This window comes from Podarcis pityusensis (genome assembly GCF_964106645.2).
Source record: "Podarcis pityusensis genome assembly, chromosome: Z".
In the NCBI taxonomy this organism is placed as follows: domain Eukaryota; kingdom Metazoa; phylum Chordata; class Lepidosauria; order Squamata; family Lacertidae; genus Podarcis; species Podarcis pityusensis.
In genome coordinates, this window is record NC_138044.1 from 48,408,861 (window position 1) to 48,434,523 (window position 25,663).

Sequence of the window (25,663 nt, forward strand, 5' to 3'; positions counted from 1 at the left end):
GGGGCACTTGGAGGGTCTGCAAGAGCACTCTCTCCCCTGAGAGTCCTAGAAACTGGTGTTCAGAAGCATTATGCCTCTTGTAATGGAAGCAGAACATGGCAGCCGCCATGGCTGGTGAGCATTATAACTGTTGTTATATAACAAAATGGGTCTACTTGGGCCTTGTCGTGTATGTAAATTAATGTAAACTAATTAATATAAATTAATAAATATTAAGTATTGGGCTGCATCCAACTAAGTTTTACTCAGAGTAGACTTATTGAAATGGATGGACCTAAGATGGGCATGTTCGTAAATTTCAGTGGGTCTACTCTGAGTATATAATAATATAATAAATTAATATAATAATTGGCATGCATTCTTTTGTATCATATCTCTCTCTCTCTCTCTCTCTCTCTCTCTCTCTCTCTCGCCAATGTTCATTCATGGACAGAATGGTGGGATGCAAAGGTTTTGATATAAATGCGTGAATGACTTTCTCTCTTCCTTCTTAAAGGATTTCACTTTGTCTACTGAGAAAATTACTGAAAAAGATGAAGAGAGTGAACGAGGAAACTGGTCGCGCAAATCAGACTACCTCCTCTCTATGGTTGGCTATGCTGTTGGCTTGGGGAATGTCTGGCGCTTTCCATACCTCACCTATAAGGATGGAGGAGGTAGGCTTTCTGTTTGTGCTTCCTGTGTCAGTGGCAAGGCCATCCTAGAAGGAGAAAATGGAGAAGCACCTTAGTGGAGGATTTGTTGAAGTTGCCTGTCTTATAATGCATGCTGGCAAAGAGCTGCTTACCTACTCACCTAGAGTGTGTTGAAAGTGCCTTTAGGCGACCAGCCAAGGAAATTTCCATGAAAGGCATTTCTTCCCACTCCTCATCCAGCCCTTGAGACACAAACAGCATGAATGCTGCAGGCTAGAAATAACTTACATTGTGCCAAGTGTGGTTGGCATAAAAGGTGCAGTGCTTCGAGCAATGCCCGCCAGTCCCAGTCAGCAAGGGTGTTGGGAGTGGGAGCCCCAAACACCAGATTTCTAGAAGCCCGGTTTAGATTTACACAGAAGTTGGGGGTAATACTTTAACAACAGAATTCATCCAAATGCCAAATGCCTGTTTAAGGGTGCTTTTTTCCGGGGTGGGGGTAGAGCGATTATGATTCTCTGTGCCCACACCATCAGCAGGCTGCTAATCTGCCTATTTCCCAGTGTGTTTGTGGTGCGTAACATTTTGTTGCCTTTGTATATGCACACGTCTTGGAAGGTTGGTTGGTCCAACGCTCACATTCTTTCCTTTTGTTGTCTTCTTGGCAGGGGCCTTCTTGATACCTTATACCGTCATGCTGGCTCTGGCAGGGCTGCCTTTGTTCTTCCTGGAATGCTCGCTTGGGCAGTTTGCCAGCTTGGGACCCATTTCTGTTTGGAGGATTCTACCCCTTTTACAAGGTTGGCATTGTTACCCTTCCCACATTGGTTTCCACTGGGCTGCCATGAAACATCCACACACTCACACGCATACACAACACTTCCTGGGAAGGTTTCTGTTTGCAGCTCTCTAATGCAAAATCGAGGGCGGTTTGTGCTCATTATTTTATTTTGGAATGTATTTTAATCTACCACCCTCTCATAATATATCAGGGTGGTGCAGAGCAATATACAAACTTTTTTTTAAGCAGCACAGAACAGACAATTTGTGTGAGTTTTAAGCAACTGCATAGGCCTGCCAGCTTGATAACACCTCCATGAGATGCCTGAGAAGTGAGGGTGCTTGCTGGATCACTGCTGGAAGAGTGCCCCACAGAATGGGGCTGGTGACACTAAACGCCTGACTTACGGATGAAGCCATTTGGGCCATTGCAACGTGAGGGGCAACAAACAGCACTCCTCCGGGTGATCTCAGGGATTGGACCACAGGCAGTCCTTAAGGTGCCCTAGACCCAAGTTGTTCAGGGATTTATATATCAACACAACAGCCTTGAACATATGAATATAAGAAGAGCCATGCTGGATCAGGCCAAAGGCCCATCTAACCCAACAAACATCCTGTTCTCACAGTGGCCAGCCAGGTGCCCCAATGTGGGTGCAGCAGCATTCTCCCCAATGGTGATTCTCAGCAACTGGTATTCAGAGGCACACAGCCTCAAACAGTGGAGGGAGACCCATAGACACTGTATGTTAAAAATGCACAGTCTGTCTCAAATTGAATTGTACATTCCTGGTAAGTTCCCTTGAATCCCTCTTAAAAGAATAAAGAAGTCAATAAAAGAAGTTTACTTACATCAGTTCAGGGTTGAATCCCTGAAGGCAGACTTAGTTACAAATATGTACATGTGGATCTACCCCATATGGGGGAGTAATCCCAGTGTTCTGCTATCTGAGAGCTAGCAGAGCAGTCCTAACTAGAATCTGGTCAAATGAAGAAAGAAGTGAAAAAGAGAGAGGTGTGCTGCGTGACTCATCCTTTTGATACCTGGACAGGTTACATCATGCCCACCTTCTATCACATGCAAAAAGAAGGATGCTCTAGCCAGGAGGAACGGGAAGTTTTGACTGGCTGAACCAAACACTCCCTCACACATCTTCTCTAGCTTTTCAAGGAATGTTGTACTTGACTGCCTCTCATGGATTACATCCCACAATATTTACCCCCAAAAGAATTTGATCTAGAACTTGAGTCAATCAGTTTCCATCCACTCCGTCTTTTGCATCTTCCTTGTCTTGCTTGTGGCTTATTGGGAAAGCAGCAGAGGAAGCAAAAATGCATGCTTGGTGGTCAAAACTGTGCTACAATAATAGCATACCACCCCTTGGATGAAAAATGTTAAGAGGTAGGAGGCGTGATCCCTGGGGACCATTCATAAACTCAACAACACATCTGATTTGTATCCTCCTTGACTGCTTTTGCCTGGTTGGAAATGTGCCCTTAAACTCTTATCATGCCTCTTGCATAGGTGTAGAAGCCAGGGTACTGTACAGAGGTAAAATTAACATTTGTTGCTCTGTCCACTTTTGCATCTAGTATGTGGCCCCTGGAAAGGGATGCTTCCCTTAGGCTCAGTGTTGCCCATCTCTGCTCTAGAAAGTGCTTTGACCCATGTGGAATGCCGTTTTCAACTAGAAAGTTTGGAGGACGGTTTGGGCAGGAGGGATGAGATAGGGACGGCTCCCCACAAGCCTTATTCTCCAATCCAGTGAGTCTGTTAAATAATTTTGAGGGAATGAACATCATGGCCATTAGAAATGCTCTTCCTGCTCTTATCACGATGTCTCCTCTCTATCCCTTTAGGAGTCGGAGTCACAATGGTGATCATTTCAACGTTTGTGACCATCTATTACAATGTCATCATTGGCTACAGCCTCTACTACTTGTTTGCCTCCTTCCAAAGTGTCCTCCCTTGGGCAGATTGCAATCCTGAGTGGGCCAATGCAAATTGCAGCAAGACGAGGCTAGGTAAGACTTCCATAGCAGCAGACTGTTCTTTCAAGCTCATTCAATAATCCTTGATCGTGTTGCAACTTATTTACAGTAAACTGATGCCGTGGTCTCTTGCTGTTGCTGAATGATGGCTTATTTGGCGTCTGGATTAGTGCATCATTTTTCTTTACCCCTCCCAAATGGTGCCTCAGTATATAAGTGCAATGTTGCAACAGTCCATCACACATCAGTGTGTGACCAAGAAACAGGGATGGACTCTGCAAATGAAGCGTGTGGACATGCATAGGTGGCACTATACAGTTAGAAGCGAGTTTGGTTATCTGTGGCCAAGTCACCATGGGCAGAAAGCAAGCTGGGACCCTACTGCTAACGGTGTCCTCTAAGTCTGTAGTGGTTGGCAGGGTGGGAAAGTGGCTCTTACCTGGTTTCCTGCCCACTGTGTCACTGCGGAAAGGGATGAGGCTGGCACAGTTCAAACACACTGGCAGAACCAATCTGGCACTCCAACCAATGCATTTGTACTATGCTGACCTCACCACTCCTTCTTTTGGGTAAGCTGCAGCAAAACTGGAGACGGGAGGTCCGCTAAGCACCGGTGCCCCCCCCCCGACTGTTACTACACTAACTGCAACCTTCCCCCCTCCCCCCACCTGCATCTACTTGTCTGGGGAAATACAGAGTTTGCCTCCACGCTCAACAACTTCTGTTCATTTGAACCTCCATGTTACCAGTATGGAATGTGGACTGATAAAACACTGCAAAAGAGCAATCTTGATGTGGTCATATGTATGATTGCAATGCAAGGAAGCTCTGTAGTACAATGGTAGAGTAGCCCAGGATCTCCAGGCTGGGCCAGGATAGACTTCCTGTACAAAGCCCTGGATAGTCAGTGTAGACAATACTGAGTTAGATGGGCCTATGGTCTGACTCAGTCTAAGGAGGCTTCCTATGTTCAGTTCATTTTTCGGGGTGATCTACTGATAGGTATAGGCATCCATAAGGTAAAGGTAAAGGTACCCCTGCCCGTACGGGCCAGTCGTGTCCGACTCTAGGGTTGTGCGCCCATCTCACTTAAGAGGCCGGGGGCCAGCGCTGTCCGGAGACACTTCCGGGTCACATGGCCAGCGTGACGAAGCTGCTCTGGCAAACCAGCACCAGCGCAGCACTCGGAAACGCCGTTTACCTTCCCGCTATAAAGTGGTACCTATTTATCTACTTGCACTTAAGAGTGCTTTCGAACTGCTAGGTGGGCAGGAGCTGGGACCGAAAGACGGGAGCTCACCCCGCCGCGGGGATTCGAACCGCCGACCATGCGATCGGCAAGCCCTAGGCACTGAGGTTTTACCCACAGCGCCACCCGTGTCCCATACATAGTGGCATCCATACATAGTGGTAAAACACCACACCAAGACTCTTAATACACCTGGATGTGCAGTCACATTGAGATGGCCTGTTTTCTACAGTGTTTTAACCTATGTGTGCAAGTGCTGATACAAACTGACAAAGCACCACATAAAAAGAGCCAATGCAATTGGGGTGTTAATTGGTGGCTATCAGGTCCCCCATCATTTTCTGTAGTCCAGTCTTCCCTGGCCTGGTTCCTCCAGGTGTTCCTGGCCTCCAGCTCTCAGTATTAGCAGCCAGCATGGCCAGTGGTCAGGGATGACGGGGATTAATAATACAGCAGAGTATAGGTTCCTACACAGCTCAGCACCAAATTACCTGGAAGACCTGCTTTATCTCTTATACATTCACTGTGCTCTGCAGAAGAGTTTCTCCTGCAAGTTCCAAAGATCTCAGAAAGCCTGCTTTGCAGTAACCTGGAGCAAGGCTTTTAGTGTGTTGCCCCTGTCTGTGGAATAGCATTCTTGTTGATATACAACAGACGACCATCACCTGCACCTTGTAGAAACCATTGGAGACAGTTTTGCTCCAACAGGCTTTCCCAGTTAGATAAAATGGCTCTTTACCATAAGTGTTCACTGGTTACGGTTTTAGTTTTGCTCTAAAGGTATTTGCTGTTTTTCTGTTTCTAACTGTTTTTGTCATATGTATAAATCACTCTGAGAGAGGTTTGGGAAGTGATTAATAAATGTGACAATGACAACAACCACAACAACATCCATCAACATCAAGGTCCCCATCCTTGCTTGTTCCGTACAGACACACACCCTTTGTGTCATTGCAATGGGCATTCTGCTCATAAGAAATGGTCAGAGGTCAAAATCACACTGGGGGTTAAAAATGTTTTTGCTGCTGTTGCTTCACATACCCCTTCCTTCTGCAGAACTGCTGAGCAACACTTTTTTGTCTTTCAGTGTTAAACTGCAACATTACATTAGAGGATGAGACTACTATCAACGCGAATTACTCTTGGGTTGAGAAAAACAACCACACCTGCATCAATGGCACCAAGGTGTTTGCGAACACCCAGGCTCCCAGCGAACAATACTGGAAGTGAGTCCTGGGCCTGTTGCTCTTCCAGTTGAAATGTGGTCTGCAGGTGTCATTGGGTGCCCTCAGTGGGTGGAGGGGCTGTGGCTCAACAGCTACACACAGAAGGAACTCAGGTTTGATCCTTGGCATCCCCAGGTGGAAAAATGCCTAGTCAGTGTAGACCAGCATTCGCCCAACCTTGTACTGTCTGGATGTTTTAGACCACGACTCTCGTCGATGGCCAGGGATGATGGGCAGCAAGTGGAGAAAGAAGGTACAGACAGCATTGAGCTAAATAGGCCAGTGGTCTCACTTAGCCAAACTCTAGTACACACCAGATTTTTAAAGCACATTCAGAGCACACCACCCCAAAAAGAATCCTGGGTTCTGTAGTTTGTTATCGGTGCTGGGAACCTTAGTTTGGTGAGGGGTAATCTACCATTCCCAGGTTTCTTTGTGGGGAAGAATGTGCTTTAAAGGTCTGGTTTGCATACAGTCGTAGGCAACTACCTATGACCTTTAAAACAATGGCATTGTGAGGTAAGACTCTGCTGACCCCCATTTTACAGATGGGGAACTGAGAAACTTGCCCAAGGCCACAAACATGAGCAACAGGGTTCTTCCATATCCAAGCTGACCTTTGTCCATCCACCTCTATCAACAACCTTTTTGCAGCACCCCCCCCCAAAAAAAAACCCCAATTACTACCTATCCTGAAGCAGTTTAACAACACAGGAGGGCAGATCCTGAAATGTTAGGCAGTTTTGTCTCCCACCCAAAACTCATTGATCATTAAGCATCTACCTAGGTGACCCCTTTGTTCAGGTGTATACAACCTGAAAGGGGCAGGCAATGGAGAGTGGCAATGACACCTGAACACAACTAATTTGCAGGTGTGTCACCTGCCCTGCTTCTTTTGTGCACTAATCATTATGGGTTGCGGCACATTTGCCCAATGAGTAATATGAGTAATAAAAGCTACGTTGTTAGTGAAACAACATGGTACAGCCTCCAGAAGAGAGACATGGATCCTGGTTTGCTTTGAGAAATGTGACATTGCCAATATTGCTTGGGAAACCTTGCAAGCTGGTGGTGGGACTTCACAAGATCAGTTCTCCAAGCTCAAAACCCAGAGGCAAAAGAATCAGTGCCCAGGGCCAGGATGAAACCTTGGCAAGCTAGATCTGGTTCAGACACGCAGACGTAGTGTATGACCAAGTCAAGATTAAGCTTTGTTTGTTGTCAGAGGAAATCTTGGTGAATCAAAACCAAATAGCTTCTAAACCCCTTTGTCTGGCCTGTAACATATTCTTAGGCCATTCTCCCATCCCTGGGTGAAATAAAAGTTCCTAAGCCAAACTGGGGTCTGCAGGATGTAGGAGCCCCTTTTGGAGGTTACACAGATGCCTTCTTTAGAACACCTCATTTTGCACAGCTGGCTACAGCACTCCGTTCTAAGTGATGTCTTTGCTGATGCTTCCCTTGTCTCCCCCCAGCAACAAGGTCCTTCAGCGTTCAAGTGGCTTAGACGAGACCGGGGAGGTTGTGTGGTACCTCGCTCTCTGCCTTCTCCTTTCCTGGCTGATTGTGGCAGTGGCCTTGTTTAAAGGAATCAAGTCTTCGGGAAAGGTAGGCTTAACCCAGACACGTTGGGCTACCAGCTGCAGTGCCAGCCTCCTTTGCGTGAGAAAAGGACATAATCAGTCCACCAGATCTGCTCTCCCTCTCTTTGATCAAGCCTGTGCTCCAATGGGATGCAAACACATTGAAAGGAAAACACTCAGATGAACTCCCTGCTCAAACCCTGGAGAGCAACTGCTTCTCAAGTGCATACTGTACTGAAGTTGATGGACAAAGCAGTTTCCCAGGTCCAGCCCTTTATTTAGAGTGAGGCACTGTTTTCAAGGGGAGGGTCATAGGTCCATGGTAGAGGGTCTGCCTTGCATGCAGAAGGTTCCAGGTTCAATCCCCAATGTCAGGTAGGGCTGAGAGCTGTGACCATCAAAGAACCATAGAGATGTTGAATTGTAGAGTTGGAAGGGACCCTAAGGGCCATCTAGTCGAAACCCCTGCAATGCAGGAATATGCAGCTGTCCCATACGGGGATCGGACCTGCAGTCTTGGCATCATCGACATCGTGCTCTAACCATCTGAGCTATCTAGATGTAGACTTTACTGAGTTAGGCAGACGAGTTGTCTGACTTGGTTTACAGCAGCTTCCTATGCAGCAGTGGTCAGGCCCACTCTAGAAAATCCAGAATAACTTTGGATAGTTCAAGCACCTTTGGGCACCAAAGCAAGAGTACCAGCAGCCACTGCCTAGACTTGTGTTCACAGATACATGAGCTTATGAGAGCCTGCATTTCTTTCCAGTCAGCCGCAATGGCATAATTGTCCCCTTGTTTCAATGTGGGATGTTCAGGCTTGTTTCATACCTATCTACAGAATAAAAATCTCCCTTGAGAAGAGGTTGTGCAACATAGCTCAGAACTCCCTTGAGTTGGAAGAGAGTTCGCATTCACACCATGCATTTAAAGCTCTTTAAACCTCCCTGGCTTCTTTCCTCAAAGAATCCTGGGAGCTGTAGTTTAAGGGTGCAGCGGCAATTTTCAGAGTGGTTTAACAGTCAATCCCTCTTCACAGGGAACTCTGGGAACTGTAGCTCTGTGGGGGCAATAAGGGGGTCTTCCAACAGTTCTCAGCACCCTTAACAGACTACAACTCCCAGAATTCTTTAGGGGAAACCACGACTGTTTAAGGCAGTATCATGTTTTAAATTCAGGGTGGCGAGAGAGAGAAATTTAGAGGGTTATCCATCTGCATAGGGTTTCTGGCAAGTGGTGGTGGTGAAGCAATGAGAGGGCTTCTGTTTGTGAGAGCAGAACCAGCCTGGCTGGCTCAGTGATGACATCCTGAGAGTGCAATGATTATTCTAAGCACTGCTAAGCTCAGGGGCCGACTCCCTTTCCTTCTCCAGTCACTGAGAAGCATCGGCAGGGTGATTCCACTAAAATTAGCAGTTAAGAACGTGGCAGAGGAGTCTAGTTTGGCACGGCATTTGGGTTCTCCTAAGCAATTCTGCAGGGCCAGCATAGAAGGACAAGTTTGGCAGGAAGCTGTGGGTTGCTCTTATCTATGTTGCTCATCTGGAGGTGATCCCAAGGACAAGAGCTGAGGCTCCTGTGGGGTATCACCAATGGGAGTGTCCTCACTCGTGCACACAGTCACTCACACACTCATGCATTCCAGAGAACCTGCACGACTGCTCACAATTGCAGCAGAGGAGTGGGAGGCTGTTCCCCAGAAGGAAGTTTTGCAGTACCGGCAGGATTGAGGGAGGGGCCATCACAAATGCAGATCAGCTGCTTTGCATGTAGATAGAAGGAACAGCTTTTACAATTATAATTATTTTCAAGAAATATTTTATATAGGCAATCATTGCACATATTATTTAACAACTGTATGTATGTAATGCACAGTGCTTTATTTCTAGGGAAAATGGTGCCAGTATGCACCATGCCCCCCCATCTCTCCCACCCTGCTGCTTTTTGCCTGTTTGCACACACACCCCGCCACCATGCTGGCCCCCACTTGCCCACCCATGCGCCCACTCCCTCCCCCCTCACACCTTTGCCTGCTACATCCTAGAAGTGCTTTGGCGCAATCCTTTTACAATCAGCAAAGTGCCTTCCAGGAACTTGCCTGACAATCACAAAAGGATTGTGCCAAAGCGCCTCTGCCCTGGCACCACCTTTTTACAATAATCAGGCACCGACCTGAAAGGCTTTGGCGAAGATAAAAGGGTCACATGAATTTGTAGCATGGGGGCGGGGGGAGAGGTGGCAATACAGCCTACTGGTGCATACCACCTTTAAAAAAAATGCACTGGTTTTATATTAAATAGCTCTGGGACACCATTTATTTATTTATTTATTTATTTATTTACTTACTTACTTACTTTATTTATTTAATAGATTCATAGTATTGTAGAGTTGGAAGGAACCCCAAGGGTCATCTAGTCCAACCCCCTGCAGTGCAGGCATCTCAGCTCAAGCATCCATGACAGGTGGCCATCCAACCTGTCTTTAAAAACCCCCAAGGAAGGAGAGTCCACCACCTCTCAGGGGAGTGTGTTCCACTGCCAAACAGCTCTTACTGTCAGAAAGTTTTTCCATATGTTTAGTCAGAGTCTCTTTTCTTGTGACTTGAAGCCATTGGTTCGAGTCCTTCCCTCCAGAACAGGAGAAAACAGGCATATTTCTTCCTCCATATGACAGCCCTTAAGGTATTTGAAGATGGCTATCATATCTCCTCTCAGTCTTCTCTTTTCCAACATATTATAATATCCAACATAATGATATTATCATTATCATTATTGTATCATTGGGTGATTGATGGGTGGGCATCTCTGCCCATCTGTCAGAATGACCTGTGGGTGCTGAGGGACACAAGGCATCCATCTCATTGGCTGCAAGTGGCTCCCTGCTCCAGATCTAGTGAAATCCTCCATTTAAGACTCACTCCCACCCTGACTCCACCTTCTACATCCTCCTCCCAAATCCAAAATTTTGATCATTCCTTCATTTCTTTTCTCATCACCACAGATTGTTTACTTCACAGCAATCTTCCCCTACGTTGTCCTTGTGATATTGCTGGTCCGAGGTGCCACTCTAGACGGTGCTCTGGAGGGCATTGAGTTCTACATTGGAAAGCAGTCTAATTTCACCAAGCTCACAGAGGCAGAGGTGAGTGTGTCCTGGCAGGTGGTGGAGTTGGGCTGAGCACGGCTTCTGCCAGATATCAGCACAGCACACCACAGAACAGCACAGAAGGGCCACAGAAGGGTCAGTGTTAGAGCACTGTCTGGGAATGTCCCCTGCCTGAAAACTTGGAACGCTGCTGCCCGTCAGTGTAAAGTGACAATACTGAGCTAGATATGCCCAGGGATCTGACTCTAGGGCTGGATCTACACTGATCAGGAGAACGCTATAAAAATGCTATAAAAATATTGCTCTCAGGGCAATTTCCCACTGGTGACAGATTGCTGCTCTACAGTCCCCTCACACTTTTATAACACATTTTTAACAGTATAACTCACCCGTGTAGATTAGTCCTAGGTAAGGCAGCTTCTTATGTACCATTAAATCAGCTCTTTATCTTCAACGATGAAAAGCCTTACCTTTTAAGAGAAAGGTCATTGGTGCATGGTAGAACAACTGCTTTGCGTTTGGAAGGCCCCAGGTTCAATCCCCAACGGACTTTCCAGGGCTGGGGTGTCCTCTCCTTGAAACCTTGGGGAGTCATGACCTCTTAACATCTCCATAACTGGGCTATGGACCAATGGTCTGACATTATATAAAGGAGCTTCCTATGATGTTCCTAAGAGGGATTAAGTCCCTGTTATCCTCTTTCCACACTACTGATAACAGGCAAAGTGGGAATTCCTACATACCTCCCCTCTGCACCCCCCCCCCCCAAATGTATGAGTTCCAGTGTGGCATTAAAAATGCATCATTTCCCAGTCTGAACATGGCAGGCATCGTTGCAAAAACTTCCTGTTGTCTAACATTGCTGGATGAAGAGAGCAGGGACGTTATATTTTAAAAAAATAAATATGAGCAGAATCAGGCCACACACCTAAACTTCCCCTTGTTCCTCAGAGATGTTTCCTCCACTGTCAGAAGAGGATGTTGGACTAGATGGGCCCCCTTGGGCCTGACCCAGCAAGCTCTTGTGTTCTTATGTTGGCTACCCCAGCCTATACCTGTGTACAGCAGCCTTTGCAACACACATGCCTATTACATTGCAGGGATTGTGATGCAATAATATCTATATTGTCCACCCCCACCTCCATCTGTCTTTCTCAAGGTCTGGAAAGATGCTGCCACGCAGATTTTTTTCTCTCTGTCTGTTGCGTGGGGAGGGTTGGTCGCCCTCTCCTCATACAACAAATTCAACAACAACTGCTATTCGGACGCCATTTTTGTCTGCGTGATAAACTGCCTCACAAGCGTCTTTGCTGGTTTTGCGATTTTCTCCATCTTGGGACACATGGCACACGAGGCAGGCAAGAAAGTCTCAGAAGTCGTCGATTCAGGTAGACTGGAGAAATACTGTTTAGATCCATCTATGGCTGTCTACTTTTAAGGGACATTTAAAGCATGCGACACTTCCCCCCGCCCGCCCCCCGAATCCTGGAAACTGCAGTTTGTTAAGGGTGCCGGGAATTGCAGCTCTGTAAGGGGTAAACTACAGTTCTCAAGATTCTCTGTGCTTTAAATGTATGATGTGTTCATAGTTCATGCCTGGCTGAAGACGCACCAAATGTATTTGTCCTGCAGTGGCTGCTTGACAAGGAGGACTATAAGTACCGTATTTTTCGTTCTATAGGACGCACATTTCCCCCTCCAAAAACTAAGGGGAAATGTGTGTGCGTCCTATAGAGCGAATGCAGGCTGCGCCGCTAAGCCCAAAGCCAGAACAGGAAGACGGAGCACTGCGGAGCGCTCCGTCTCGCTGTTCTGGCTTGGGAACAGCCTTGCTAGCTTCTGCAGGACAGCGGGGTGAAGGCACCCCGCTGCCCTGCAGAGGTTTGCGCGCAGCCCTCCCCAAGCTAGAGCAGACGGCTGCGCGCAAACCTCTGCAGGGCAGTGGGGTGCCTTCACCCCGCTGTCCTGCAGAAGCTAGCAAGGCTGTTCCCAAGCCAGAACAGTGAGACGGAGGGCTCCGTCTCGCTGCTCTAGCTTGGGGACGGCTGCGCGCAAACCTCTGCAGGGCAGCGGGCCGCTGCGCTCCAAAGGCTTCAGGGATCTTTGAGGCTGGCGGTGGGGGAAAGCAGCGCTTCCCCCCACCGTCAGCCCCACAAGCTCTGGAGAATGTACCTTGAACGCACCTTGTTTTGGAGGGGGAGAACAAGAAAAAAAATCTTTTTCCCTGTTCTCCCCCTCCTATGATCCGGTGCGTCCTATGGTCCGGTGCGTCCAATGGAGCGAAAAATACGGTAATCTTGAGAAATACGGATTATGGGATTCTCTGCATGTTTGCTCAGAGTAGACGTGAGGGTGGGAGGCTCAAGACAGCTGTAGCTCAGAATCTTCTTTTTAAATCCAAATTACAGCAATAATTTTATTTGCTCAACCAAAGTGCTGGTCTAATTGCTGTTGGCTGCCAATTAATTAGCAGTTAACAGCCAAGTTACAGGTGCTGGCTTAAGTGTATAAAGCCCTATGTGGCTTGTGACCAGGAAACCTGAAAGATTATCTCACCCCAATCAATTACTATGCTCTGCACATGAAGGCCTCCTTATCTGGAGATTTCTTCCACACAAGAAAGAAATCAGGTATTTTGTGTTGTGGTACCTATCCTATGTAACTCCCTCCCATTAAATATTAGACAGACACTTCCTCTGATGTTTTTTCCAGTGCCAAGTGAACACCTTCCTCTTTTAAATGGAGATCTTTCCCAGTCTGTGTTTGTACTGGAATTATTAAGTTAGTGGTTTGCTGCCCTCCGTTATTTGGGGAAGGGATGAATCGGGCCTAATTTTAAGAAGCAAATGATTTAATGATAAATAAAATATCACAATGATAGTGTGCCAGCTTTTCATCACGCTAGATACTAAGCAGTAAAGGTTGGGTGGAGGAAAGGCTGGCTGGTGTTGAAGCCATGACCCTGTGTGTATCTGCCTGCAGTCCTGACCTGGAATGTGGGGAGAGAAAACGGACATTCAAATGTGGCGCTCTTGGGTGTTATAGAGCAGCAGTGGGCTATGGTAAGCATCCCCTACTTGTGTGTAGGGGTGGGGGGGAAATTCTATGCAGTTTGCATTTAAAGTTGGATCTATCAAATTTGCACTTTTGAGAAGTATATGAGAAGCAGAGCACAGCCAGCCAGCCATCAAAATTTGCACTTCTCCAAATTTGGCAATGCAGCACTCCTACCAACCAATGTTTACAAAAATGCTTATTTCAGAGAAAAGCATGCCTAAAAAATGAAAGCATTCGTGGAAATGACATACAAAAATGCATTCCATTAGGTATTTGTTTGTTTGTTTCCTGCCCTCCCCGGAACTTGGAAGTGACTTGCAGAAATGTTTGCAGTCAAAATAACATACAAAAAATGTGTTGATTAGGAACACACACACCAAAAAAATGATGAAACACTGGCGTATTTTCATGCCTCTGTACACTAAGAAAGTACACCAATTGCTTCAAGAATGTAGAGAATCTAAGACCGAAAAAGCAAACAAGCTGGGAGAAGCAAAATAAAAAAGATCCTTCCATTAATTCTCCTGAGCTTTCTTAGAACTGTGACAAATTGGATCCTAGCCTTACCATGAGGCAGAGAGAGAGCTGAGGGTACAGAAGGATGGGGAGCGAGCACAGGTTTGTGTGCCCTGCCCCATACCCTATATGGTCGCCCAGTGGTTTTCAACCTGTGTGTCGTGGCCCCCGGGGTGCCTTGAATGATGGTCAGGGTGCCACGGGCAACCCTGGCCTCTGTCCCTCTTTCGTTCCCTCCCTCCTCGGATGCCCTCTCTCAAGCCTGCCAAAGGCTTGCCCAGCTGTTTGCTGCAGCAGCCCTGGCTATAAGCTCCGCAGGCAAATGGTGCCTCTGGGACTGGCCAGGGGGTGCTGGTTGCCAGGAGCTGAGGGGCCTCAGAGTAAGCAAGCAAGTGGGTGAGGGAGCCCAGACAGCGAGTCCACCAGCCCTTGCTGTTGGGAAATGGACAGACGAGAGGGAGGCTGGGCAGGCAGCCAGCCATTACACTGGCCTTTCTTCTACTTGCTGTGTGCAAGGCCTGCCTGGGAGGTGAGTGCCCTGTGCTAAAGGGGAGCCCTTCCGCCATGCAAGCCTGGCAGCATCTGCTGCTGCCACTGCTGCCTCCCAAGGTGAGTAAAGTGCTGGCGTCACATTCACCTTTGGCCAGTGTCCATCAGGCTGCTAAGGCTGGGGGCATCCTCTTCCCAGCCCCCCCCCCGGGGGGGTGAGGAGGCACCTCTCTTTGTGGGGGGGGGGTGGAAGCAGCTGCCCAGAGGACTCCCAAGGGGAGGGGAGGGGAGGCTGAGGGAACACTCCACAAGGGAGGGTGTTTGAAAAAGTGTGAGAGGCTGCCAGCTCTGCAGGCAAGGGGGGGGGGGGACACAACTGATCTCCTGAGCCCCACAGGGGTGCCACAGAAAGAATGTAGTTGGTCAAGGGAGCAGTGGACCCAAAAAGGTTGAAAACAGCAGGTGCTACAGAGGATGCTGCCCCCTGACATGTGGGGAGACGCCACCTTCTCCTTCACCTACTTTTGCTGTAACAGGCTGTGGGCGTCCGGGGGTTGTGCTGCTCTTGGGATATGTGTTGGTAGGGAAGTTGGAGCATTTCATTGAAACCGGAAACAGAAAAAATCCCATCAATTCATATATTCCAAGGCCAGAAACAGAAATCCCACAAGCAAATATGAGCGGCATTCGCTATCATTGTGAGGGGTTTTTAGTCCACAAGCATTGAATAAATATGCTGTTTTCCTCCATTGAAATCAAATGCATGATTATGTAATTAATTGCATTAGTTTTGGCCATGGCAAATAGCAAGATGAACAAGGTAGATTTTAGCAGATGCCGAATTGCAGCAGAATGAATGGAATGAGAGCTGATTTTGATGAAACTAGGCTGGAGATTGCAGCCTCCCTGCTGCTCTTCCTTGATCCACAGCATCAGAGGCCTCCATTGAGACACTGCAAGAAACCACTTCCTGTTGCCTTCTCATCCCACAATTGTTTCTCTTCTGTTACAGGCTTTGATCTGGCGTTTGTTGCCTATCCGGAGGCCCTTTCGAAGCTCCCCGTCGCCCCCCTCTGGTCCTTCTTGTTCTTCTTCATGCTCCTGCTCCTGGGGCTCGATTCCCAGTTTGCTACTGTAGGTGAGTCATGCTACAAAACAAGCTGTTCCTATCTCAGCCACTCTTCCCTGTGACCTTCATGCTAATCTCCAGCCTTGATTCGCGCAGCTGGTTTCCTGATGCAAAGATGAAAGCTAAGCTGGCTGGGGGCCTCTGCCAAGGACTGGCTCCTTTTTTGTTTAAGTTTATAATTTTATTCTAGCAAGATTCCAGCCCCAGGTCTCAGACAAACTCTGCACAAGCCTGTTCATAGGTGTTCATTTATGTAGTGCTTTTAAACTTAGTATGATGGGGAAATAGCAATAAAATCAATAGACTTTATAAACAAATAGACATGATAAGATTAGCAAGCAATATATACAACAAAATTCCATGTCTGGGTAGCCTGGCCTGAACAGAAAAGTCGTATGCTTAGGACTGCACTCTTTAGTTAATAATTTATTAACATTTCAAACCTCCTCAAATGAACCCTTGATTAATCAGTCAGTAGAGATTATATTAAATTTTATTTCATCAGGTTGCCACTCTGAACTGTCTTCCTAGGATTACAGTTCCTTAAACTCTGCAAACCCTTCTGCGGAAATGAATTATTTGCAATGCATGTTAGATTGGTGAACTTCCGCACATTTAAAGCACACGGCTTCCCCCAAAGAACCCTGGGAATTGTAGTTCTAGGGATTCAGTTCCTCATACCCTTGAGAAACAACAGTTTCCATTATTCTTGGGACAACAGCTTCCATTATTCTTTGGTGGGGAAGTTGCACACTTTAAATGTATAGTGTGTATAGTGCAGCTTGAAATGATAAAATAAATCAATAGTACTAATGCTCACCATGGCCACTTTATCCTGCAGAGACCCTTACAACCACCATCCAAGATGTTTACCCCAAACTTATGAAGAAAATGAGGATCCCAGTGACCTTGGGCCTGTGCACCGTGCTATTCCTGCTTGGGCTTGTCTGTGTTACGCAGGTAGGAAGGAGCAAAGCCTCCATGGGCCCACCTTCTCCCTTGAGGCACGGGACCCCAGGAGGATAGAATTTGTGAATCTCTCATCTCAGGGACAAAGGGGGGTGGGAATCACTATAGCCTTTTCCAGATGACTGTCCTATTGAGCATGCATCCTGGGTTATGTGCACGAAGCTTACACACTGGTCAGACTGTGGCTCCATCTCCACTATGCATTTAAAGAACTGTGGCAGTGCTTTAAACAGTGATGGTGCTGAGAGTTGTTAAGAGAACCCCTATACCCTCCTCAAAACTATAACTCCCCGAGTGGTTTAGCACACTCGTTCCCTCTACCCAGGGAGCTTTGGGAGATGTCGCTCTGTGAGGAGAATAAGGATCTCCTTAACAACACTCAGCACCCATGGCAAACTACGCTTCCAAGGATTCTTTAGAGAAAGTCATGATTGTTTGAAGTGGTGTGATACTGCTTTGAATCATGGCCCAGTTGATGCCCTATTCGCATCATTATGGAGTGATCATCCTGGTTGGCTGTGCATGTTCCTGCTAATGATTTGTGCATCCTGCACTTCTCAGTGCATTTCCTGTCACTTCCCTAGCTGCAAAAAGTCTTTTTTAAAGGGAGAATAAGGATAAGAGGATTTGTTGTGCAAGGGCAAGAGAGTGCCCTTTTAACCACGTGAGCCTATATTTCTGAGATGTGATTCAGTCCCTCCTGGAAGTAGTGACACTTAGAGGAAGGAATGGGGGAGAAATTAATTTGAAGTTTGGGTTTAAAGATAAACCTACTGGATTTCCAAAACAGTATACAAACTGAAACACACCCATGCTCCCAAATTCATCTTCCTCCAAAATTTGCAATGCAGTTCTCCAGCCAAGTACTGTGTACAAAAATTGCATCCAATTTAAATGCATATGCTGTTGAAAATAACACAAAAATGCATTACAGTGGAAGAAACGGCTTTGCAAAAATGTGCATATAGGCAAAACTGCATACAATAAATGTGTATATTAGGAAAAAATCACACTAAAATGCTGATAAATTTTCATGAAGATTTAAATGAGAAATTGCTGCATTTTGTTAATGCTGCAAAAATGTGAACTGAACTTAGGAACTTGAGAAACAGAGGAAACAAAAATTGACAGACTTGTCCATCCCTAATCTAGAGACACGTGAGAGAGATCTGTGTGGAATGGAACTAACTTTTCTGCTGCCTTTCATCCTGTTTCTGCAGGCAGGGATCTACTGGGTCAACCTGGTGGACCATTTCTGTGCTGGCTGGGGGATCCTTTTTGCAGCTGTCCTGGAGCTGGTGGGGATCTGCTGGATTTATGGTAAATGATGAATGCCGTGTCACCCAGCCCCTAATAAAACACTAACCTCACCAAACACCCCCCAGTTCCAAAGCAGCAACAGCAACTTCATGATTAGGAAGGCTTCATCAACCTTAGTGGTGGAGCTTCTTGTTCTGGCACCGGGGGGGGGGGGCAGAGAGCAGGTGGGGGCAGACTGGCGTGTGTCCTGGGGGTGGTGCGCTGCCTGCAGGGGCGTGATGTGCATCCTGGGGGCATGGCGCACCGCCTGTAGGGGCGTGGCACCCAGCACGGGGGGGGCAGCTGCAATGGCACCCCACCGGGATCGTGGTGCTGGGGACAGTGCGCTCCCCCCGCCCCCCTCTTCCTCCGCCAGTGATCAACATTTAACATCTAACTTAAATTTTGATAATTCAGTCTCCCAAATGCATTGCTTTATATACTACCTCGACTTGGTCAAATGGCTAGACCCAGTGACACCCATAATTGTAACATTGAATTAGCAGCTTTCTTTGTTTGTTTGTTGCTTTTATATCCCTTTTTTCCTTCTAAGGAGCTCAAGGTGGTGTACATGGTTCCGTCATGAAATTCTACTCAATATTGATCCAGAGCAGAACTCCAAAGTATAGTTAGCAGAATAAAAACTTCAACATATTGCAGGATTCCCCCCAAAATAAACCAGAGGCAATTATATTTCATCCAGAAGAGTTTTACTGCTACTGAAGGCAAATGAGCATAACGGTTACAAATCCAATATATTCAGGATTGTCACTGTCCATAAGAAATCCAGTTGCAGCAGACTTAATTTAAACTTACAATAACTTATAATAAGACTAAACCTTAATACTAAGCACACTATGTACAAAACACCACACCAGAAGGAAAAGAGATAAAAAGAGACAGTTAAACCCAGGCTCCTTCTGGCCGATTATCATAGTCAGCACAACCTTGACAGAAAGAGATAAGAGAACCGGTTTAAGCCAGCTGTACTCAGCACTCTGAAGGCATAACCCAAACATCAGGAACCTTCAGCTTGTTTATTTCACACAGAAAGAACCCCTTGTCATCTAATCCCTACAACAACTCTATGAGGTAGACTAGGCTGAGAGGCAGCAACTGGCCCCCAAGGTCACCCAGGGGTTTCATGAGACCCTGGTATCCCAGGTGCAAATCCAGCACTCTAACCACTATGCCTGTGAGAAGGGGCTCTGTGGCCAAGCACTTGCTTTGCATGCAGAAGGTCCCAGGTTTAATTCTTGGCATCATCATCCTCGTCATTACATTTGCATCCCATCTTCCCTCCACAGAACTGAAGGTGCATACATGCTCCTTCCCTTCCCCATTTTATCCTCACAACGACCCTGTGAGGTAGGCAGGGAAGGAGTGGGGAGGAATCGCAGGACTCTAGCATGGAGTCACAGGATCTGATCCAAGCCGGTCACATCTTGGATTAGATTCTGGAGTCCACTCAATCACTTTACCAGTCAGAGAACTCCAGTCCTGTGCCTTCTCTGTCTGTTAACATCTCTCCCCATCTTAAAACACTTTAGCAGCAGTTTTTCAGCCACTCCAAGGCAGAAACCTCAGTGCCACACACCTGCAATTGAGGACAGTCTGCAGACCATCCCATCACTCTCAAGGGGAGTAAAAGAAAGCTGACTCTTCACAAACACAGAACTAACCCAGCGGTTTGTGTCCCCTTTGCACAGGTGGAAACCGATTTATCGAAGACACTGAGATGATGATTGGGAAGAAAAGCTGGTTGTTCTGGCTGTGGTGGAGAGCCTGCTGGTTTTTCATCACACCTTTACTCCTCCTCGTAAGTAGCCAACTTTTAGCAAGAGATTTCAGTAGCTCTGAGGCTGGGGGGAGGTAGAGCTGGGCTTACAGGGAACCTCGTGGGTCATTTTTTTTCCAGCCAAGCTTCCCCATATTTTCCCAAATCCAAGTCCCTCATCTCCACAGCTGGCATCATACATGGTGTCAGGTATTGGGCAGGTGGCAACATGGCTGGATCAGCACCTCGCATGGTTGATTCCTGCAGAAAGCAGGATTAAACTCACATGCACATCTCGGAATGCTTTGGATGTGTGAGGTGTCCGCCCCGCCCCCTGCAGGAAACTGCCTTGCACACCCAAATCCTGCAGAATCTGGCTCACCAGCAGAAGCACAGGGAGGAGCTTAATACTACTTGCTCCCACTCCTTGTAATGCCATGACGTATAATATTAGAGGCCTTTGTGGTCTTTTTGCAGGCTGCCCAGAAATATCCTGGCTGACTGGATAAGCTCCTGGGCTAGAGGGAGCAAAATATTTCCCTCACCCCAGCCTCTCTTGGGGGGGCCATGCGTTATCTTGGAATGGTTCTTAGGTGCACAGAAGATAACAAGCCACATTGATTTTAGGCTTGGCTGCACCACTGAAGACAATGACATTGACTCTCCTTGGCACTCTGCAAACATTAAGCATGAATAGGTGAAGGATGGGGCCATGCTCAGCCATGTTCAAATGCAGTGTGAAAACAGGCCAAGGTGAACTTCTCTCCCTGGTGCAGTTGCCAGACATCTAGGTCTGCTCTGAAGTCTCCAGGTTTGCCTGGTGCCTCTTCAGGTGTCAGGTGGAGAGTTTGAATCTCCAGGTGAGCAAGAGTGCCTTTAATAAAAATATATATAGTAAGAAGACAGTGCAAGCTTCAGTCTGGCAGGAATTGGCAGCAAATGATAGCACAAACACTCGGGGGGGGGGTGCCCTCCTCTGCTCCCCTCTTCCAATTAGCGTCCATCTCCAGGCCCACCTCATGACATTACCAGGGGCCACCATCTCTACAGCTGTGGTTCAGTCTCAGATCCTGGCTTTCCCTTTTGGCCAGATTTTGAAATTAGGAAACCAAGTCTTGAAAGCTGGGCCTAAAACATGTCTGTTCAGATCTTGTTCAATGCTGCACATGCAGCTTAGTCTTGGCTGGTCTAAGTTTGACTCTCCTGTTTCTCTAACTTTTTTTCAAACAGGCAATTTTGATTTGGTCTTTGGTCACATTTGAGCGCCCAACATTTGGCTCTGTGGAATACCCAGTTTGGGGAGCTGCTGTTGGTTGGTGCATGATCATGTTCTGCCTGATTTGGATTCCCATCATTGCCATATACAAGATATCAAAAGCAAAAGGGAGCTTGTGGCAGGTGAGTGCTTTGAGGTATCATGAACTCTGCTCTGATGGGATAGTCGCCCTTCTCTGGGTCCCTTCAGATGTCCTTTAATTGTGCATTCGTGATGATTTGTGATCACAATGCTATTGAAGTGGTTAGACGCAATCCTGATACTGTTTGTGCCTGTAAAGATTTTGGGGCAGCTTCATTTCCCATCAGTGCATACCCTGTAACTTCCGGTTGAAATTCCTTAAGTTTTCATACCACAAATGTTCTGGCAGGCGGGTGCCCTGCTTTTGTTCTGCTGTAGCCCCTCCAGACATCAATAGCATTGGAGAAACTTCACAGACCAAACTAAAGCAGATAAAACCAGCTATTACTGCACTTTTGTTATGTTAAGAAAATGTTGCAGAATACACCCACAGTAAAACATCAGCCTGGAGGCGCCCAGAGGCACTGAGTTCAGCCAGAGCTGAAACAATAGCAAATAATAATGCATATGAAATTCCCATGAATGCTAGGACAATTTTGCTAAGCAATCTAAAGCATTGGTTTATAAGCTTTCTACTTTCCGCAAAGACTTGCTGGCCAAGAAACCTTGCATAGGCAACAGCTCCAGGTGGCCCAAGGCTCTTTGCCCCCCCCAATCTTTTTCTTTTTCTTTTTTGAGGGAGCTGGCCCCTCCCCCAATTGTTGAAGCCTAACATGAAGCCAGACGTGGAGCGACATCAGATTTTGTGTCAGCTCCTCAATGTTCTTGGGAATATGGTGCCTCTGAACCCTTGCATGGCGGCTGCTCAGATTCCTGTCCCTTGGGGTCCTGAGTTTTCGTGTCACATACTGACACAGGCCATGTACCTTCCAGTCATTCTTCATAACGTTAAGGACTAGAAACTTATGGACACTTCTCATAAGGGCATGGAGCAGGAGTGGTGAGGGATGTGGTCTGAGAAGAAGGGGCATGGTCTGGGGAGAATCCCAGGGGCTAGATCGAAAGGCCTGGGGAGAGGAGCCACATTCATTCCCCCACAAACCTGAGGTTCCATACTACTGACCTAATCTGTTTGGAAGAGCTATCTAAACCAGAGGCTTTCACCTACACACCTTGCAGCAGAGAATTGCGCCAGGCCTCTTGTGTCTGCTACTAGGATGACACCTCTAGACTGAGCCTTCATTCCCCCTTTCTGGTTCTCCCCCTTCTAGCGCATTACTTTCTGCTGCAAGCCCCAGCCCAACTGGGGTCCCGCCCTAGAGCGCAATCGTGGAGAAAGATACCGCAACATGGTTGACACAGAGAAGGAGAAAGACATTGAAATCCCGACTGTGGATGCCTACGTACACAAGCCAGAGTGAAGTGGCCCGTTGGGAGGCAATTGGCACTCATGTGCAGCAGAGAGAGTGGGTTTTTTGGGTTTGTGTGAACGGGGTTTTTTTTTTAATATAATGGAAGCCATATTATTTATTCTGAGAACTGTATATTGTGATAGATCAATGGACAGCAAGTCAATGGAGCGTGGAGGCAGGTTCTTCGTCGCTAACATGTACTGCCCTATTGACCTGCCCAGTTGCTAGATATAGTGAGGAAGACAGCATGTCTCCTGACCCCTTAGCTGGTGCTAAAACTGGTCCATGCTATGCATGGGGAGAGCTGGAAGAAGTTCCAGAGTTTAGTCCCTTTTCCCAGGGGAGGCTGTAACATAGATCTTGCTAGGAGTGGGCTCCATTCCCTAACCCATCATGATCCATTCCTGTAATGACCCTGCAGAAATCCTCCCCGGAGTCTTAATCCTCCACTGAAAACGTAAGGGCAGCAGTCTTGCCCATCCTAACAGGCTTTGTGATAGGAATACACTTCCATAATGCTCGAAGGTGATTCAGTATCACACAAGTGCCTTACCTAGAAGAAAGCATTGTTGAAGTCAGTGGGATGTAATCCCAAATAGATTAGTTTTTTGACAATTAGCTATTGTTTCTGTATTCCTGTTCCTGGAACTATGTGTATGATACATCAGATCTATATCTGTATTTCTGCATCCAGGCATTCCAAATTTGGCACCACAGAAACCTGAGTGATGTGCGCTTTTTATTTTATTTTGCACAATTTATTGTTTTTATCCTCTTGCAAAATAATGATGATGATGATCAGTTTTTCTTGATGGATAAGCCAGGTGCTCTCCACCCCTCATGCAGTTGCTAAAGATCCAGCCAACTCTTTGGCTTTGGGGGATTTCAGCTGGTGTTTCTGCCACACCTTTAAGCATATTGTTACAGTCCCAGCAATATAGGCTAGCAGCTTGGTGTTTGGAGTTTGTTTTTCAAATGCAACACTTCAGAAGCTGGGTCCTGTGCCTAGTGCCATATTCTGTGCTTTGTGGCCTTAGTTAGTCTCAGAAAGCCCAGAGTGGCTGGCTGGCCAGCCCACGGACCTGACTTTCACGATGCTTCTGTTCTGCCTGATCTTGTATTGAGCTGGTAATGGCTGCAATCTTCTCAAGAGGCTCTTCCTTTCATCCATCTTTATCCCCATTCTCTCCTGAATCTCTAATTTGTGAGTGTCTCTGGAGAGGGTCATTTTTCTTAAGGATGTTGCACAAGTGAGTCAGCAGTTGTTTTCTAGTTTTCTTCAAAAATGCCATTCTTTAAACCCTCAGGCAACCTGAGTTACAAAGGAACTTTCCCTGAAGCTCCTGCTATAAGTTTTATGGCATCGAATTTGTTTACTTCCAAAAGAGAAAAGTGGCTTTAAATATATATATATTATTTCAGAATGTTGTTGTTGTTAGAAGATAACTCAACTGGTAGAGCCTGAGGCTCTTAATCTCATGGGTCCAAACCTTTGGTTGGGCAAAAGATTCCTGCATTGCAGGGGGTTGGACTAGATGATCCTTGTTGTCCCTTCCAACTCTACAGTTCTGTGGTTCTATAATGGGATACAGCAAGATGTCCATAGCCTTGTCCCACTGAACACCTGGGAGTGGGAATGTCCAGCTCTCCAGATGTTGCTAGACAGCAATTCCCATCATCCCCAGCCACTGCCCATGCCAGAGAGCTACAGGTTCCCCATAATATCTAGAGGACACCAATTATTCAGCCCTGGCCTATGCTCTGAAAGATAACAGCCTCTTTGGGCCCAGGGTGGGGGAGCAAGAACACTCTTCCTTTGCCCTAAGTCATCTCAGTTGAAGAATGGAAGTGGAGTTGTTTCATCCTTCTAATGCAGAGTTTCCCAAACTTGGCTCTCCAGCAGTTTTTGCATTACAACTCCTACCATCCTTAGCTAGCATGGGATGGTGGGAATTTTAGTCCAAAAGCAGCTGGAGACCCAAGTTCGGGAAACACTGTTCTAATGGAAAGGTAGGCAACACAATGCACTCCAGATGTTGATAGACTCTTAATTCCCACCAGCCGCAAACAGCTTAGCCAGTGATGGAACTTGTAGTTCAACAACGTCAGGACAGGCAGCATTGGCTACTCTGGTTCTGATGGCAGCCACAAGGAGGGATCCCAGAAACAGGTCACATTCACAACATAAATTTAAAGCAGGTGCTGAGAATTGTTAGAAAACCTCTATTCAACTCACAGAGCAATAATTTCTAGAGTTCCCTGTGAAGAGGGATGGTTAAGCCTCTCTAGGAAGTGCAGCTCTGCGAGAGGAACAGGGGTCTCCTAATAACTCTGTGCCATTAAAAAACTACAGCTCCCAGAATTCTTTTTTCTTTTTTGGGTGGGGGGGGGAGAGCCATAACCGTTTGAAGTGGTGTCATGGTGCTTTCAACTCATAGTGTGGATGTGGCCACCATTTGTCCCCAGATGTTTGATTCTGGGTGGGTGGGTGGTAGAAAAATGTCATTGCAATGTGGCAGGATGTTCCAGCTGCCGTACCAAGCGGTCGCATGACCACTAGACCCACCTTCATTCCACGTTTCCTGTCAATTGTAGGCCAATGTCCTGGAAGTCTACTTTCACTGAAAAGAGTCCTTTAGCTGCCTTCACAGTCCATGACATAAAATAGGGCCAGGGGACTTTCTTTGGCAGGGACACTGAGAAGCTCTGGGTTTCCCCCAGGTGTGTTTTTGTACTGCAAAAAAACATATTGTCTGTTTTGGGGAATGAACATGTTGCCGTCTCAAAACCAATAAAATTTCTGTTTGTTTGTTTTTGACCTGCTTGACCCCTTTCTCCTTCACAGAGCTACAATTCTCAGAGTGGTTTAACAATCAGAATTGTACCTCTGGTAAACCCTACTACTCAAAAGTAAGCACTGTTAATGCAAAGAAACTACCTCCCAGGTAAATCCGCCCAGAAAGGAGAGAAAGTTGCAACTGGAAATGAATAGCAGTGACAACGACAACAAAAGAAAGGAGGAAAGGAAGGTTGAGGTTTAGAGGGTTGGGAGACAGGGGAAAGTGGGCTAACCACAAAACCAAGATTTGGCAAATACATGCTGGCAGGCAAGTTGCCATGTAATCAGATCTGTGTTATTGCCTGCTAG

At 46.8% G+C, this 25,663-nt stretch overlaps 1 protein-coding gene across 2 annotated transcripts in view; it reads left to right on the top strand.

Moving 5' to 3' along the window:
* SLC6A14 (solute carrier family 6 member 14) overlaps positions 1-25,333 on the top strand; it is a 53,258-nt gene extending 27,925 nt beyond the window's left edge. For both annotated transcript variants that reach the window (XM_080990358.1, XM_080990359.1), the window contains exons 2-14: positions 497-656; positions 1,304-1,435; positions 3,276-3,440; positions 5,744-5,882; positions 7,358-7,490; positions 10,466-10,606; positions 11,730-11,958; positions 15,645-15,770; positions 16,603-16,721; positions 17,951-18,050; positions 19,739-19,848; positions 21,037-21,204; positions 22,375-25,333. In XM_080990358.1, the coding sequence (XP_080846484.1) occupies positions 497-656; positions 1,304-1,435; positions 3,276-3,440; positions 5,744-5,882; positions 7,358-7,490; positions 10,466-10,606; positions 11,730-11,958; positions 15,645-15,770; positions 16,603-16,721; positions 17,951-18,050; positions 19,739-19,848; positions 21,037-21,204; positions 22,375-22,524 (1,872 nt within the window). In that variant the 3' untranslated portion in view covers positions 22,525-25,333. The remainder of the gene's footprint in view (positions 1-496; positions 657-1,303; positions 1,436-3,275; positions 3,441-5,743; positions 5,883-7,357; positions 7,491-10,465; positions 10,607-11,729; positions 11,959-15,644; positions 15,771-16,602; positions 16,722-17,950; positions 18,051-19,738; positions 19,849-21,036; positions 21,205-22,374) is intronic.
* Positions 25,334-25,663: the final 330 nt, after the last annotated feature.